We start from the raw sequence: 19044 nt of genomic DNA, 5'->3' as shown, positions 1-19044 counted from the left end.
ACACACACACACACACACATAAATAAATAAATAAAATTTAAAAAAAATTGGTGATGTGACAGTATACTACTAGTTTTAAAAATTCACACATTTGCCATATCTCACATTTTTGTGTGCATTTAAATGTTATAGTTCCAAGTGCTGCTCTATTTCTTATATTTCTCTTTCCTTTAAACACACCCTAAAATATTTATTTCCTGTTAAGCTTACATCTTTAGAATAGGGAATATTTTGTTTTAAATCTCTTACAAAATAGAGAAAACTCATATATATTTTGAATACATTTTGATATTTTACTTAAGTGTTTATGAAATTCTAAAATATGCTTAAATAACTACCAAATACAAAATATAGACATTTTTATCTTTGAAAGATCTTGTAAAATTGCTGAAGAGTATCAGAATTTTGAGGCAATGTATATTTTCAGATTAAATTGCACTTAACCTCTGAAGAAAAAAAATCCCTAAGCCAAGTGTAAATTGCATAGCTTTTTCAAATGCATTACAAGTTCCATGATTAGATTTAGTACAAAATCAAGTTTCAATTTAGAAGCCAGCTGTAAATACATACATACAAAATTGCATCTGTATTATGTTTAAGGATCTTAGTAACAGCTTGCAGAAACTATCAAAGCTCTAAAAATTCCATTTAACCCAGAATGTCTGCTTTGACCCAACTGACATGTTATAGTATTATTTTCTCTAGTTCCTTTTCGGTGTGCTCCAGCTCTTCCTGCTCAGAAATCACCACCTAAATAGAGCACCAACATGTTCCATTTCACCACAAATGCAGCTTTATATAGAATGCAAACAGAAAGAGGAATGAAGAATATGAAGCACCCTATTTTATTCTCATACTTGATTACCTCACCGATACAATCTGGTGAAGTGATAGCTCCTTTGAATAAAATGACGGTGAGTTCTAAGGATGTGGATGCGTTATCTGTAGCTCTCTCTTGGCAACTTCCCCAATTAGTGAGTTTAAAGGAAATGTTACACTATTGGTCACTGTGAACAAAAAACAAAGGATTATAAATACTTGATGGAGAAGACTTATTTCCTCATCCACCATTAAATACAGTTAACAATATAGCACTTTTTAAAAAATGTATTTGGCTGTTACAGTTTCACTCTGCAGCTCAGCCTCGTAGTGATCCTCTTGTTTTCAGCCTCCCCAGTGCTGGGATTACAGACATGCACCACCACACCCAGACTCTGGGGCTGGCTCAGCCCACCCTGAGGGCAGGGCTGGTGCTGCATGTGGTGCCGGGAATTGAACCTCAGTCCCTGCACTTGCCTAACCAGGCACTTAGTCTGCTGAGCTATCTCACCAGCCCCAATATATCAATTTTTAACCACAAAGATTTAAAGCAAACAGATTGTACACTCTTTTTCTAGTCAAGATGTATGCATAGTTGAATCATACATAATCAGAAAATACTGTAATAACCCTCTTGGTAAGAGTGAGAACATATGGTATGTGGGCCCACCTCAATATTGCATAAATGTGTCATGTCATGGTGTTTCCCTCTCCCAATTTCAGTGTCTCCAAAATATCTCTACTTCTCTTATTCTGATTCTAATCAATTACTACAAAATAATCACCCTCTAACAAGCCATTCTATCGGGTGAACTAAAACACAGATAGAGGTAGGTGGTATTTAAACAAAGTATTCAATAAATCATTCTCTCACCTAATGAAGTATTTCAAAATTATTTATGTATGTTTAAATAAGAATTATTCACTGTAGAATACTGTTAAGTTAGGCTGTATGCCTGTCTCAGCCCAGGGATAGAGGTAAGTATATGGAGCATGATACGGGAAACACACAAATAGGAAAAGCCCTCCCACGCTGATGGATTCAGTTTCAGTCATTTGCTTTGTACTGTCAAAGGACAATGAAAAATAGGCACTAAAGCCAGACATAGCCCAAAATATAAATAATTCAGATTATTTTTTATTCAGGCTGTCTGGCTGTTTGTCCTTACTGTAAATAGCTAAGGAATAGGTCAAAGCATAGTCACTTGGTGCAGCTCAGAATGCATTATTGTCAAGCATTGGTCATGAATTCATTGTAATAGAACCACGCTAATGAAGCCGAGGTCCGAGGTTCCTGGAAGGCTCTCAGCCTCTTTTCTTCTCTGAGTTGCATCTTCCCTGCCGTCCTGCAGCATGTATCAATAGGCAAAAGAGGACTGTGTGTGAGAAAGAGGGCAAAGGGGCATTGGAACTCTACCAGCACCAGACACCAATACTTATATCCATGTCTTGTGGAGTGATTGAAAAGCAATGCCCTCATGTATGAAGAATTCTCTATATAGTCTAATAAGAAAAGGTGACAGTTCTAGAGCATTCTAAAATATTAATTTAAACAAAAGATAAAGGCTCCAATTTAAGAAAAATATCTAAATGATTTCTCCACAGTTTTCTTTTAATAAAATAGAAAATGTAGGGGGCAGTGATTCTTAGAAAGATTTAAAAAACTCATGTAATTCTGCCAAATATACAATAAAAGCATATTTCCTAAAGTTTGTTGCATACTCATAATAACATATTTGCTACTTGTCTTAAAAATGCACATTTTTATCTATTTGTTTAGGAAACTAGTACTTTCTCGCTTTTTCAGTAGTTTCCCTTTGTTATTAATGAGATCGAAATTTTGAAGTAATACCTTTCTTTCTTTAGTAGCACAGAATATGAGCATTCATTAAAACTTAAGTCTCTGTACTACAGAATACGGAAATCCAATGAATTACTAATATTATTGCTATTCCAGCTCCATATCAAATTATTAAATTTGCCACTTCATTCTGTGAATGTATATTGTTTTAAAAACAATTTTTGGACAACTAAAATATGCCACAGACGTCAAATGCATTCTCCACTGTAACAGCAGACAAGGGTATAACTAACTCTCTACGGTGTTTCTCATATTGCTTTATCTATAATTGGTAATTAATTGTCGATTGTTTAGAGGACAAACACGAAATGAGAAAATACATTTAAGGAATAAAAATTGGTGGGTCAGTCACCTTGTCAGAAGCATTGAGTTACTGAAGGCCAACAGCAGTGAGGAAGGCCAATGTGATGACAAAGAAGAGAATGCGCTCAAGAATTTTAATGAGGGTAAAAGGTCTAACAGTTCATTCCTATTACGTGCTCCATTTTGCCTTGTTTTAGAGAGTTCACAAAGTGTAAGACAATAGTGCAAAATCTGTGATTTTTTATGCTTTGCTGCTTTCTATTATATACTGTAACCTTGTGACAGTGATAAAGCACATAGTAAATAAGTTTTAGAGCCTTTTTCTAGCCAACTATGTAATGTCTGGGGGGTCAAATGTTGAACACAGTCAACTAGATTTTTTTTCGCCAACAAGAAAGGCAGAGACCGGAGGTTACAGGAAAGCTAGGTTAAAAGCGTGTAACAATTACTAAAATAAAACTACTTCGAAAAGAATAGCTTTAAAAGAGTTTCAACAAAATGCACTGTGTTTAACCATGATTAAGAGAAGTAATTCCAAAATATTATAGAGTTTCGAAAGATTATCTGCAAGTATCACTTGGTCTGATTTCAAAGGACCACTTGTGCTGCCTTTCTGAGATCTTGGATGTATACTAGGTGGGGCATTTCCGTTATAGCAAAGGAAACAACATCACCCCGTGGGAGGTGGACAGAGGAAGAGGTCACTCAGCTTCGGTAACGTCATGGGCATCTTATGGGGCCAAATGGAGGAATGGCTGGGCACAGTGCATGTCCAGAAGCAAAGCGAATCAGGAAAAGAATCGTCCCTGAGGTAAAACAGTTCTTCCTTTAGAAGAACTAAAGAAAGGACAAAAGGAGAGAAAGAACACTGTCATTTCAAAACTGCACTTTTAAGAAAAGAAGAAGCTTCAGGACACAAAAATTGGTCATGCCCTTTTCAAGAAACTTACTGAAAAGCACTGCTAAAGGTCTGCGGGACACAGTAAACCTCGGGCTCCGGGCCCATGCTTTCCACCTGTAAATTGTCCTTTCTGTTACACAGCTCCACACTCTAAGAGGCAACATACCCAACGGTCTCCATGTCTCTAAACATAAAACACACTCCAATGATTTGCATTCTAACCCAGCCACCAACAGGGTAAATTCATACACAGGAGGAGCCCACAGCTTTGACCACCTACCTTAAAGACATCCAAAACTATACAAATACCTCCACCTCACCTAATAACGAGCCTTTTCCTGAGGGCCTACCCTCTCTTTTCGGTGTGCACACTTCTTAAATCTGCTGAATAAACCTCTTCCTTCTTCTCACTAATGGGCCTTGAAACTGTTTTTCTAGAACAGAAGTCAGAGAATAGGACTTGCCCTGTGAGTAGGGTAAATTGAGGTCACTAGCTCCTCTCTGGGGAAATCCTCAGATCCCAATCAAGGATAATTCCCACTTTGGTGACTGGACAAATTGTGCCCTTTCTCTGCTCTGTATTCCAAGCTTTTTCTTCATTCTATGGTCTGCCTCCCCTCCCACCTCATTTTTCCTTTCCTCACTCCCCTGCCCCCTGGCCGCTGGTGTCTTTCATTATCACCCCAATTACAAAATAAGAGATGATGGCATTCTGTACACAAGTGGGCAAATAGACCACCCAACACTGACACTGACTGCTCTTCTTTATAGGCCTGATGGGAAGGGATCCCTGCTGCACCATGCTGTGTCTCAAGCCTCTGTAGCTGCCCCATGGCATGGTCACAATGAAACAGCATGACAACTATGAAAGGCTTACCTGAGGGTTGATAGAACATATTGCACATAGACCTAGGATACACAACTAAGAAAATTAGTCACTGGTCCACTCAGCAAGTAATTGACATGCTATCTCTTGTTTCTGTTCTAAATACTCTGCAGAAAGAAAGATAGAATACCTGGGTAAACGAATCACAGGTATCATATATGTTACACTGGTCTTATGCAAAACAAAACACACTTCTACCTAGTTAGTTACAGATGAAAATAAGGATGGAAAAATCCTTTAAGAACAAAAGTAATTTATGTAGCTCCAAAAGGCAGAAATAAATCCAGAATGAAATTTAAGATCACTAGCCATGGTGCCTCTCTAAACACATTATAGATGTAGGTCATTCTTGGAGGAAAGGAAATTGGGAAACCTATAAAAAGTATAACAATTGGTTCCATGAATCACGGGTACATAAATATATCTGAGAGAGATGCAATCCACAGAATAGGTTTATATGGGTTTACTACTCATTTATACAATACAAAACTTGTACAAAATAATAGTATAGTGCAAAAATAACTAGATCTTTCTTTACATGGGCTCTGCTTATTATGAGGTACCGATGCCAGCTTATGTATTTTGGAGGGAGGCTACTAATAGAATAAATGAGCCACATTGTTATTTCAAGAAATTTTATGTTAAATGGATTGCTTTTAGCATATTCCAAGTTGTAATTTGGACTAATGGCTCATCCAGTATTGCTGTATAATGAAGATTTTGGCAAACAGTGTCAGTTTGCGGGACTCATTAAGAAGACACTTACAATTCTGTGCTAACCAAAGAGCTGGGAAAGAAGCATCTGGAGTGTAGGGTCCTTTTCCACTTTTGTATCTAACTCTTTTCAACCCCCTTTATTATATTATCTAATTCCAAAATGTCAACTTGTCACTTAAATCCTGACATTTTACAAATACCTGTAGTATGATTCACTATCTCTCTATTACATTACTTTATTCTACCTTCAAACTCTCTTTATGTACACTACACCATAGGCTCCTGAGGGGAAACCTACACGTGAGGTTTTCTTGTTCTTTGGATTCAAACTCAGATCCTCATACTTGACAGTCAGGTTCTTTGCTGCTGAGCTACGTACCTGGGGGATTTTCTTTACTTTCTTTTCTTTTCTTCTTCTTCTTCTTCTTTTTTTTTTTTTAAAAATCTTTTTGAGACAGGGTCTTGCTATGCAGTTCAGGCTGAACTCACTTTGTAATCCATGCTTATCTCAAACTCACAAAGATCCTCCAGCCTCAGCCTCCCTAGTGCTTGGTTATAGGCATTTGCCACCATGTCCTGCCTTCCTACACTTGATTTATCTGCATAAAGACCCCAACTGTCTAAAGCAGCACAAACTCAGGATCCAACTCTGATGCCAGCCTCACCTCCGAGCCCTAACTTAACGTTCTATCCATTAGAATGTTCCTTCTCTTTCACGCCATACTCCTCATGAGCTCCTATTCATTTTCTCATGATTCAATGAAAGCACTCTTTGATAAAACCTTTCCAGAACCTTCTTCATCAACCACTTCTTCCTTTCCCCAACACCACTAACTCAAGACCAGATTCATGATTCTGGGTTGCTGTTTCTGTGTTAGCAACTATAAACGTACAGACAACTGTAAACTTACACACTTACAGAAATTTCATGCTTCTGGGCTCTTATTTGTATCTTAGCAACTCTAAACATATATATTCCTTGTCTGATGAGCTGTTTGCTTAACAACCGTTCGGACTGACCACTGAGGCTGGTTCTGTGGACTTACTGCCCACCGCTGGGCCACAGGACCTGGATGCCGACTCACAGCGCAGGAGCATGAGTAGCTACACAGGCATAGGGTGGCTTCTTCTACAGCACAGTGTTCTAATTTTTGCTGATTATACTGTGCAATACAGCACCGTGCTCTAGTCTCATGTCCTTGTATACATCACAGCACTGCATGGAAGAGTTATACAAGTGAAAGCAAAGCTATCAAGTTGCAGTGTGCTGTGACCATTTCTTTATTCTAAATACTCGCATGTGCCTCCCATGGACAATTCCTTCCTTAGGGGCCAAAGGATTTAATGACCTAGTTGTAGGAATGGCCATCTGTTGTTCAACGAAGCTTGTCTGTACATGTTTTCAATATATACATTTGTATACACATGCATATATAGTAGCTGTGTACTATACATCTCTGCTACAGTACTTCAGCATTGTAATCAAGAGCCAGAGATTACTTGCCAATGTATTTTGGGCTATAATCAATTTTTGGATGGATGAATGTATAGATCGTGATTAGAAATGATTATTTTTCTATAGAGACAGATATTCATCAAAAACAAGTTCTCTCTTAGCAAAAAACCTATTTGAATTAGCTTTGTATTATTTAGAGATAGACAATATGCATATGTGAGTCAGTTCAGTTTATATGAACTTTTAGAGACTTGAATTAGGAAACAGCAGTTACTTACTGGACAGCTCATTTCTTGTTCCAGTTAAAGCTGTTCCTGTTATGCTTCTTTTATTTTTTCTAAATATGTTCATTCTTTTTTTTTTAAACTATGAGTTATTTATTTATTTTATATATTTAGTATAGGTTCTACATGGTCTCTCTACACAGATCAGACTCATAGTGATCCTCCTGTTTTTGGCCTCCCAAAAGGTGGGATTACAGATGTGCGTCACCACGCCCAGTCTCAATCTGTCTCAGCCTGCCTCAGGGGCAGGGCCATTATGGCACACCACAGATCGAACTCCCATTCCTATGTCTGCCTAAGCAGGAACTTTAATCTGTGGAGCTAGCTGGCTGGCCCAGTCTGTTCATTCTAATGTCTAATATTTTTAGTTCAAATTTCTAGAAATGTTAGATTGCCATGAACATAAGACTGTGTTACTCAAATATCCAAATACTACTTTCACGTTATGTGTTACATGTTGATTAAGCTATAACTTTAAGTATTCTAGTTTTTTATTTCATATGATTATAAGAATAATAAAAGGTATGAGACATTTCAATGTCACTCAATGTAAAGACTGTCATTTACAACATTTGCAACTATTTTGGAAGTTGATATCTACTTCTGTGTGTAGTGAACAAAACAAAGCACACCTAACAAGGATGTTGAAGATCTGCTGATGGCACTTGAAAATATTTTCTCATATTGTCATCATCTACAGACCATATAAACTATTTCATTTCTCCTCTTCATAATTCAGCATTCTCCATTAGTTTTCCATTTTTAAGAATGCCTTTGAATTTCTTACATATGTTATCAAATTCCTTCTATGTATTCCTTTTTAAAACCAGCAGCACCTTCCCCAAAAGTATTAACATACTATCTAAGACTCAAGCAACTTTTACTATCTACTTTGATACACAAAGTTTACACAATGAAAAATCCTAATTACTAAACATGAAGCGAGTAATAGGATAAAAATTTACCTTCACTTAGCCAACTAATCCTAATATGTCATTTTAAAATTAGAAATCTCAAGTCAAACAGTGTCCCTTTATTCAAGTGGCCCATTTTCTGGTTACCACTCATTCTAGATGTATTTTTCATAGTCAAAACATTCAAATAGCATTTTCCTACTCTTATATGGTAAGAAATATTAAGACTATCATAGCTTTTTAAATAATTTACTCTCTCTTAAATACTTTATTCTATCAGTGTTTGGAACACCTCATCCTGATTTATGTAAGCCAGTTCTCCTTCAAAAGTATTTAAACACTATTGAACAAACATCATATAATTCCATGGGTACTACTGTTTAAAACACATATAATAATTTTTGTATGAAAGTAAATTCCCACAGTGCAAAGGCCACATCCTAATCTCATTTTGCCATGGTGACTTTGAAATTCAGAACTTCCTCTACCTGCTGCAGGAATACAGAACTTGAATTACGGGCATCAGCACTAACATCCTGCTACCAGCCTGAGGTCCAACAAGCACACAAAGAAGTTTCCCGAAGGACTGGTTGTCTCAGAACAATGTCACATACACACCTACTCACTTGTGTGTATACATTTATCTACCTATATAAATGCATGTGAGTTCTCATGCATCTATGTTAAATCATTTAGATGCTTTCTAAAATAGAACCCCTCTTAGAAACACTTTCCTGATGCTAATATGATATAGTCTAAAAAATCTAAACTGATAAAAAATATGGTCAAAAAGGAGATGGATGGCTAAAGTCACCAGTTCTTATCTGAAAGATCCTCAGAGCCTTGCACAATATCATATACTACACCCTGACGGAACACTACCTGTCTCACAGTGACAGTAACTGCTGAACACCTGGCTGGGGTCGCTCCTCACATCAATGTCACACCTGTCCTTCTCCTGAGTATTATTGTCTTCTGCCTACCATCACAGAACCAGGCAGGAAGAACACAGCTAACCCTGTTCAAGCAAGCCAGCCTCCCTTTTCTACCTCATGGCATCACTGCCAACTCCCAAAGAAAGGACAAAGAGAGGGCTGTACCCGCAGGAAGGACAGGTCCCGGTTGTGCTCTATGCTGGTGATCTCCAGGTTGCCCATGACCACTTCACAGTTCTCATAGTATTTTCGTAAGGCTCGGTACTGCTGATCCAGGTCCGAGAGAGAGCTCAGCTTATTCTCTGTTCCCGCACACACTGCAAAGACAAAAGATACACAGGCGTTACAGAATCTTTACATGACAAGCACAACCAAAGTATCTTCCTTAAAGCTATTCTGCAACAGTCCACCTCAGTCCCCTAAGTTAAACCATCTCAAGCATTCTTAAGAGTGATGGGTCTCCACACTGACAAATGCCTTCATTTTATACTCCTGAATGACGCGTACTAGCCAGAGAGAAGAGGGGGTGGGTTCTACAGTAACACCAGGAGTCTACCTTTTAAGAAGATGAATTTAAAAATCTAATTGCTGTAAATACATAAAGCATACAAAGGCATTTGTTTTCATTGAAACATTGTTTTCTCTGCAATGAAGGAAAGAAGAAACAAAAAAGAAAGAGGAAAAATATATACATATGCATACAAGATAGCTAAGAAAATTTTATTTGCAGTTTCTAATGGTTTATTAAGAGGAACAATTAATGCTTAATAATTTATTTATTTATTTATTTATTTGGCACAAGATCTCACTATGAAGCTCATAGTAATCCTCCTGTGTCAAGCTCCCCAGCTCTGGGATTACAGTCATATGCCACCACACCTGGTTCCGGGCCAGCACGGCATGTGATACCAAGCATCAAACCTGGATCCTTGCACTTGCCAGGCAGGTGCTTAGGCTGCTGAGCTATCTCCCCAGTCCAACACTTAATATTTTTTTTGACCAATTTTGCATGCCTGTATCTGGCAATCTGAAAAACTACTTTCAAGAGAGCAACATGCAACATAATAACCACTGTTGAACTCATATCATCTTGGTTTCAGAAATTCTGTATCATTTCTAATGTATTTATTTTTAGGATTTGTAATCTGTTCTTGTGTTGTGGTACTATAATTGGGCAGGTATAAATAAATCACAATCAAGAGAAAACAGTAATAATTTTTGTTTTAAAATAATATTAATTGTAATTTTTTAATTTATGTATTTGGTACAGGGTCTCACCACACAGCTTGGACTCACAGTGATCCTCCTGTTTTCAGACTCCCCAGCTCTTGGATTGTAGGTGTGTACCACCACGCCTGGTCTCAGGGGCCTGCTCAGTGCACCTGGGGCTGGGGCCACATGGCATGCGTTGCCAAGGATTGCACCCTGCTCCCTAATCAAGCCCTGTTCCCTGTGCTTGCCTCAGCAGGTAATTAGTCTGCTGAGCTATCTTGCTGGCCCCCTTTGTTTGTTTGTTTGTTTGTTTGTTTGTGACTGGCTCAGCCCACCCTGGGTGCAGGGTTGGGCTGGTGTGGCATGTGGTACCAGGGATCAAACTATGGTCCCTGTGCTTGCCAAAGCAGGTGCTTTAATCCGCTGAGCTATCTTGCTGGCTACTGTCACTGTTTTGACTAAATTTTAAGCACAGTTGCATGTCTGTAAAACCTGAAAAATTCTATCTTTTCCAAAATATATGTTAAACAACTTGGATTGAAATATTTCCCATATCCTACAAGCAAAATAGATAACAAAATCTAACCCATTTACATCAGGCAGATCATCACGTTGTATGTTCCTGAATGTGAAAAAATATAATGGGCTAATAATAAATTATATCAGTCTGCCATCTTTGAGGGGAGAGTCTTTAATCCTATGTAAGTATGTGTGTGTACACACCCTGTGTGTTCATATTTTTATCTTCTACAGTTTTAGGTATTTCTCATGATTGGTACACCTGTGTACAATCTTTATCATGTAATATATTGATTTTAATCTTCGATAAAATAACACTATAATTGTTAGTGTGTAAAAAAATAGATTTTAAATTAAATAATTTACACTGAATTTAAGACAAGATACAAATGGCAAATAGCTTCAGAAACCATGAGCTGAAATAAACACTTTTTCTTTCCACATTGATTACTTAGGTATCTGATAGAGTAACATTAAGTTAACCCAGTGACTAGTTTTGGACAAAGTGTTTGTAAGTGGAATCAAGTTAAGATGAGGTCATTAGAGTGAGCTCGAATCCAACACGACAGAACTCCTTTCGAGTAGAGAAAGATAATATGTGCACACAGGAACCCAGAGGAGACAGCCGTGCAGCTACAAGACAGCATTTAGCGATGCTGCTGTAAGCCAAGGAATGCCCACGAGAGGAGGCAGAAATCAGGAAAAGATAAGAATCCTATCAAGAGCCTCAGAGAGAGCATGACACTGCTGATAGCTTGATGTTGGATTTCCAACTGCCAGGACTGTAACAGGACAGACTGCTGTTGTTTTAAGCCACAGAGTTGTGATAATTTAACATAGCAGCTCTATTAAAACAATATATAGTCTGTAGATGATTTTTCTCTGGAATCTTACCAGCTTAATACTTCCCATCTACCCTTCCTATTCTCTCTGCTGACATCCAAGTCCCTTAGAGACCTTATAAAAACTTGTTTGCTACCTGTTACCTTTCAGGAAGCAGTTTTGTGCGGCAATAGTGATGGGTGCCCAGGCAAAGGCCGCTACAATCTGTCATGCATTGTCCTCTTCCTTGATAGTGAGACTACACAATTTTCACCTGTGCACAGGGTTGAGGAGCTGACTTGGTCGGGCCAGGGTTGAATAGAGCACATTTCTGGAAACATCTGGTGGGGTGTGGAGGTGGGAGTGTGGGCTCTAGGGCTGGTCCCTGACCCCTTCCTCTCTGGCTCTGCTTCCTGGGCACCATGAGCTGAGCAGCTTCGCTTGATCCATTACTCTGCTGTTTCTGCTATAGAGCTGATTGATGATAGACTGACACCCCTTAAAAGCCAAATTAAACCTCTCTGTCTTTAAAAGTTGTGTTGATTGGGGAGATAGCCCAGTGAACTAAGCACCTGCCTGGAAAGTTCCATCCCCAGTACCGCATGCCACACTGGCCCTGGAACTCAGGCGCGATGTGCCAGCTACCAAATCCAAGTGTGATGGTGAACACCTATAATCCCAGAGCTGGGGAAGCTAAGACAGGTGAATCACTAGGAGTCTTAGCTGCATAGTGAGACCCTGTACCAAATCAGTGAGTAAAAGATTAAAAAAAAAAAAAATTTAAGTTTGGAGTGTTGGTTATTGTCTCTAGCAAAACAAAAGCTGAGGAACACAGTCACCTGAAATAAATATTATGCATTTCTCCTCTCTTCAGAAGTTAGTTTGCCCAAAGGACTCAACTCTAACACATTGTACGACACTTTCCCAGAACACTATGTAAATTATGGTTGCCTAACTCGGCCTCCTTTGTGTTATCATCCAGTCCAGTGCCTGGAGTGATGATTTGACAGCTAATGGATGAATCAGCATGTTGGTCCATAGGAAGGAGGGCGCACTGTAAATACGGCCAAGATATAAGCTCAAGAGAGCAAGATTTTTAAACAATTATTGTGCTTCATTGTTCTGCTACCATCAGTAGCAAGAGAATAGCGATGATGTCAGTCATACTTGCTAAAATACTACACATAGGACAAATGGTCATTAAGTTATAAATCAGTTCTATGCTCAACACCTTAAGTAACTTTAATTAGTCTGGATGGTTTTCTGGGATTATTTGATTCATAATAAAACTAAAAATTCATTTTTTCATCACCCGAATGTTTTATTTATTCTGTGGCTGTGTATGTTATTAGAACTGATAACTAAGGAAAAACAAGCTGGACATAGTGGTGCATTTTTGCCATCCCAGCACTTGGGAGGCTGAGGAAGAAAGATGGCTGTGAGTTTGAGGCCTCCTGAGCCACACAGTGAGTTCAAGGCCAGCCTGAACTACACAGTGAGACCCAATCTCAAAACAAACAAACATAAAGACTACAGAGATACTCAACACAAGCAGGAGGACACAGAAAAATTGATTCAAGAGCACATCCCTTCTCTGTCAAGGTCTAGTAGGAATTTTATTCCTTATAGATTAAAGGCTCTCCTGGAAAAATATTTCATCTAGACCTTTATTTTTCTGTTCTCAGGAATTTGTTTTAAAAAACTCTCCAGAAACTTACAAAATATCTTTTGAGAAAAGGTGTTATTGTATGGTTTTATGAAATATAGATTTTAGTTATCAAATTCCAGAGTGGACAAACTTCTATTTTCTTTCTTTCTTTTTTTTTTTTTTTTTTGGCAGAACTGGGGATTGAACTCAGGCCCTTGCGCTTGCCAGAGTAGTGCTTATTCCACTAAGCCATCTCCCTGACCCCAAAATTTCTATTTTAATGCATCCACTCCTGAGAATAAATAAGGACACTACTTAGTCAGTAAACTTTACACACCATTGTGAAAGCATATCCAGTGCTACACTGAAACTCTGGTACAATTTATGTTGTGCTAGCTTCTTTGATTCTAAAGTAAAACCTACATTTTAATAATTCTAAAATTTACCATGTAATGATCCACTTAAAAGATATCTGGGGCTGGGGAGATAGCTCGGTGGCCTAAATGCCTGCCTGGCAAGCACATGGACCCAGGTTTGATCCCCGGTAGCACATGCCTGCTGGCTCCAGAACCCCTGGGACACAGTGCCAGCCACCAAAACTGGGCATGGAGGCATATGCCTGTAATCCCAGAACTTGAGAGGCTGAGACAAGAGGATCACTATGAGTCTAAGCTGTGCAGCGAGACCCTGTACCAATAAATAAATAAAGATTAAAAAATTATATCTAAGATGTTTAATGTATTCTGACCTTTACTATAAAGCCTGAGACATAGTTTGCAAATCATCTCTGTTACTGTAATTGCAATTAGTAGGCAGTATTTCATGCTTTCCATCCTGCATGTAGGAAAAAAGATACATGAAGTTTTTTGAATCTAAACAATTTTGTTTGTGGTAGATTTTTGTTGTTGATGTTCATTTAAAACAAGATTATTTGTAGTCATAATGAATATAGATTTTCCTTACATGGCTTTGCTAAACCATTTACAGTATATAACACCCACCCAATGCTACAAACTCTTTGAAGACAGATGTAACTTATTTGTCATTCTTTTGTATATGCTGAGTAATATAGCACAAAGCTCTCAAAGAAATTATCATTAAATGATATTCATTTATTGGATATTAAAGCAATTAAACCTGACATTCAGAAACTGATCTTCAATTCAAAAATGCTTTTACTGTTCAATAAATGATCAGCTGTGATTTCTATAGACCTTGTAAAAGATGCAAAATTAGAATAATTATGTTTAGAAATATTTTTCAACAAAATTAATGTCATTCCATAAACAGAAATTCTGGCTAATCTGAATACGTTATTACCAAACATCCTATCCTTGGAGTCTTTCCTACACATTGCTCAATTTAGGAAATATTTTTTATCTCAGTAAGCCTTCCCTTTGTATTTATGTCTGATTCAAAGTATCTAGAATCAATAGTGTATGCATCATAACCTTTATCTTGAAAGACAGACTTGATATCTAAAGAATTAGTTAGAACAGATGCATAAAAATCATTTGTAGCTCTCTTCATACAGCCTTCACCGAATGCCTCACAACTTCCATTTGTCAATCGATTTTACAATCAAGCAATATATCCAAGACAATGCTTCAGCCATCAAGTTCCATTGATTTCACAAAGTGTTTATCAAAACAGAATTGAAAAATCTTCTTTAACAGTCAAAACAAGTTTAACAGAATTCGGCCCCTTTGTCAACATTATTGTCAACTCCTTCAACGATAAGCTTACAACATTTTTGTCTTCAGAAACACTAAATTAACATGTACCCCACAGAGTTTCCATTCCAAATGTAACTCCAGGAATCAGGATATATATAAAACCTTAATAAAATCACCAATTACTCTATTTAGTATTGATTCAGTTACAAATGTAGCTACCCTTCCAAAAGGCACAGGCCTTTTATTCTTATTAAGCTTTGCATCCAACAGTGAGTGAACTACATAGCCTTCAATCAGTTATAAAAATCAAGATTTAGGAGTTTGCAGCAATATAAAAACGTTGGTTAACACAAGAATTCATTTAATTCATTCTGCAAAGAGAAGCAAATGAAGAAATGTTATCCATATAAATACTAAAAATCAATTCCTGCCTAAAGGCATTGCTATGGCTATGAAATCAGTACTCAATTTGCAAAAAAAAAAAGAAAAAGAAAGAAAGAAAGATGTTTACAAAGGGAAACCTAAGGTCATGGAGGGGAGGGGGCATAACTAAATCGAATTTTTGCCTAATATTCCAAAGCGGCTATCAGGAAATGTAAATAAGGAAGTGCATAATTATTCCTTTAACATTTACAATTCACCTAATATCAAAGAAAAATATATATTGATAAAATTTTGCAGTGTTCTTTATAAAAGCACATGTAGTTCTATAAGGCAAAGTCTGTAGCAGGCAGTGTAAAACATAGGTAAGCCATGTGTACATGGTGTGCAAGTAACTCAGACACACTTGCGTGGGAGCTATGGAGACCACTGCCACCTACACAAACAAACAGATTTAATTGCTCTATGCAATGCAACACTAACAAATAATTTTCTCTTCTGAAATGTTAACATAATAAGTGTTCTGGGCTGGGGAGATGGCTTGGTAGAATAAGCGCTTGCCTGGCAAGCACAAGAGCCTGAGTTCAATCCCTGGTTCCACCAAAATAATAATAAATAATAATAATAATAAGTGTGCTACATAATAATGCAGTTTGTTGAGCATATAAGCAGCATTTTCAATTACTACTACTGTATCATGTGTAAGCTATGTGGAAATGTCAAGCTGGTCAACACCGGGCTCAAAGCACAAACCAAATGGGGTCAGTTATGATATAGTCATGCAATCCAAGCCACAGAGGAAGTAGCTTCCTAACTGATAAACAAGGATTTCTCTACATCAACTTTCCCTGCAAATTCATTCTGCACATGGACAGCAGAATTATCTTTTTAAAAGCAGAGCCTGTTCAAGTCTCTCATACCAAAATTACTGCTTAGCTCCCAATCACATGTACTACAAACTCCAACTTCTTACCATAATTTTTCATATTCATATTGTCTTGGCAAAAGTGCCAGTCTTTCAGATAAGCCTTCTCTGACCATTTTATTAAATAGGTACCAAGTTCCCACACACTGTACTCCACCAGATAATATAACAGTGATTCCACTGAACTGATGTTAATGCCACCACCCAGCCAGGTTGGTCTCCTCATACCTCTAAATCAACAGGAAGATAGGGTTAAAAGCCAGCTAGAATAACTGGTCCTCACTAACGAGGTAAAACTAGACTATTTCTACATGGTGTAGGTAGGAAATGTCTCAGAACTGTCGCTAAGATTTGTAGTATGAAGAGAGATGGAAAACTACAACCCAATACAGCACTAGTAATGATCCAGTACAGGAATTAAGACTTGGGCCATCGACTGATGATGTAAGGATCCCTGACCAGGCGAGGCTCTTGCTAGATGCAAAAAGAATGTAGAAAGGCAGTAGAAGAAGTAGAGATATAAACATAAGGCCATAGGACTAGTTATAGAAATATCTAGCCTAAAGAGCTTGTATTCCACTTTTTGTTCAAATGTTGGAACATTATAAAATACCTTAACAACCTTATCTAAAATAAGTGTCAAGTTCCCAAACAACATATTTTGTTTTCTTTCCCTTCTTTATGTTTGGGGTTGCTATCCAAGATTACCTTATTTTTTCGCTCCTTTACTTTCTTATATGCTTGAACATTAAAATGCAAACTCTACAGGCAAATAGCAGAATTTCAGCCAATACTGCTGAAGAAATAAATGGATTTGTAGTCATTAAGTATCAGAAGAGAATCGGAATCAAATTTTGCTTCCTGTACTTTTTAAGAGCAGTTTGAATAAGTCATTTTACCACAGAGTCTCAGACAATGTACCTAAGATGTAAAGCTTTGTGCTGAATGTCATTAGTAAGCCCAGGTTAGGTATTATGAACTCAGGAGTTCTTAGCTTATTTTTCTCCACTTATAAACAATCCTCTAATATTCTCAGAAATGCCTGCCTTGTCTCAGCATACATCTTTAGAATGTTATATAGTCTAATGTCCCACTTAACAAGGTTTTTATAATTTTAGAATACAAAGTTGAAATTTTTCCTGTATTTGTCCATGTTTTTAATTTATTAGAGTAAATTACTAATGAATTATAGATATTGAGCCACCCTTGTATTCCTGAATGAAGCATACTTAATAATTCATTAAAATGTTTCTGCACTCAGGCCTCTTATTAATCAGCAGTGGTATCTTTAATGGTACGAAGTACTTATTGGTGGTTTTACATATTTTAATCAGATGTGACTACACCCACAATAATAACTAAAGTAAGTTTACATTTCAGAAGTTTCATATTCTATATAATTAAAGAAATTAAAATATTAGTGCTAAGATAGGACATTGTTTAATAACTTGCATCATAAAAACTAGACATAAAGCCTTTTGGGGGTAAAAACTACTATCACTTAAAAAATGAGACTTAGGGCTGGAGAGACAGCTCAGCAGTCTAAGCACCAGCCTGGCAAGTACAAGGCCCTGAGTTGGATCTCCAGCACCACATGCCATGCCCGCCCTGAAACTGGACGTGGTGGTACATGTCTGTAATCCTAGTGCTGAGGAGACTGAAAGCAGGAGGATCACTATGAGTATGAGCTGTGTATCAAGACCCTGTATCAAACAAACAAAGATAAAACAACTTGTAAAATATGAGACTTATACTGTTTAGACAAGATATCATGTCTGCATCTTGTCCTCTGAATAACTATTATGAAGACAACAATATACAATGCATTTATTAATTATTATAAACGGTCCTACTAACCTGTTTTGAAACTGTTTCATTGCTATTTTATTTTTTCTCATTAAAATGAATACTTTTTTTAAAAAAAAAATGAGACTCTATTCTCCTTATATTTAACTTTCTAGCATCATTTTACTGATTCCCAAAGAGAAAAAAACATAAAAACTTGTGATACCTACTAAGATGAGTCTTGAATAATCCTTGAGCCAAAACAAAAGGACATTTGGGATTATAAACCCTTGCTAATAGAGTCATAGCTAGGAAGACACTCTCTGCATGGATAGCAGAAAGGCAACTCCCTGGACCACTTCATCTTGCCAAGGGCCTATCTTCCTACAATTTAATTACCCCTCATTTTGCTTCTTTTGTTTATTTGCAGTAATCTCTAAAATACACTCAAGAATTCCTAAACAGCTAAACTATATTACACCTGGACCTCTGATGGAACAAACAGGAGGAAGAAGAGGTGGACGTGGAGGCCCTGGAAAAATGGACAAAGGTGAGCACCGTCAGGAGCATAGAGAACAGCCCTGCTAGACTCAGAGACCGCGCAGAGCTGCACTGACTACCAGATTTATTTTTTAAACCAGAAAATGTTTTAAGTTTATAATTCCATATTTATAATATTGGCCACAACGTTACGATTATTCCTTGTCTGTACTTCAGTATTTTTTACCATTTGTGAAGAAACATCAAAACAAGTTAAATGGTAGCGTGCTGAGTTTTTTTTCTCTTCTCTTAAAGATGGCTGTTTGACCCAGGCCGCGGGATCCTGAACAGACCAGAGCGCAGGCCCGGCGAGTGAGTGAGACGACCCAGGCCGCAGGATCCTGAACAGACCCAGAGAGCAGGCCCGGCGAGTGAGTGAGACTTCCCGGGCCCAGGGATCCTCTTCTGACCCAGGCTGCAGGCCCAGCAGGGAACCCTTCAGCAGAACTCCCTGCAAGGA

The 19044-nt window shown here is 37.7% G+C and overlaps 1 protein-coding gene across 4 annotated transcripts in view; it reads right to left on the bottom strand.

Annotated features, from left to right (window-relative positions):
• Erbb4 (erb-b2 receptor tyrosine kinase 4) overlaps positions 1-19044 on the bottom strand; it is a 1229537-nt gene that overhangs the window by 795180 nt on the left and 415313 nt on the right. For all 4 annotated transcript variants that reach the window (XM_004626607.2, XM_004626604.2, XM_004626606.3 and 1 more), the window contains exon 2: positions 9242-9393. In XM_004626607.2, the coding sequence (XP_004626664.1) occupies positions 9242-9393 (152 nt within the window). The remainder of the gene's footprint in view (positions 1-9241; positions 9394-19044) is intronic.

The sequence above is a fragment of the Octodon degus genome, unplaced genomic scaffold (genome assembly GCF_000260255.1).
Source record: "Octodon degus isolate 3935 unplaced genomic scaffold, OctDeg1.0 scaffold00016, whole genome shotgun sequence".
Lineage (NCBI taxonomy): Eukaryota > Metazoa > Chordata > Mammalia > Rodentia > Octodontidae > Octodon > Octodon degus.
Note: the sequence above shows the minus strand (reverse complement) of the source record. Positions and strands in the feature narration are given on the sequence as shown.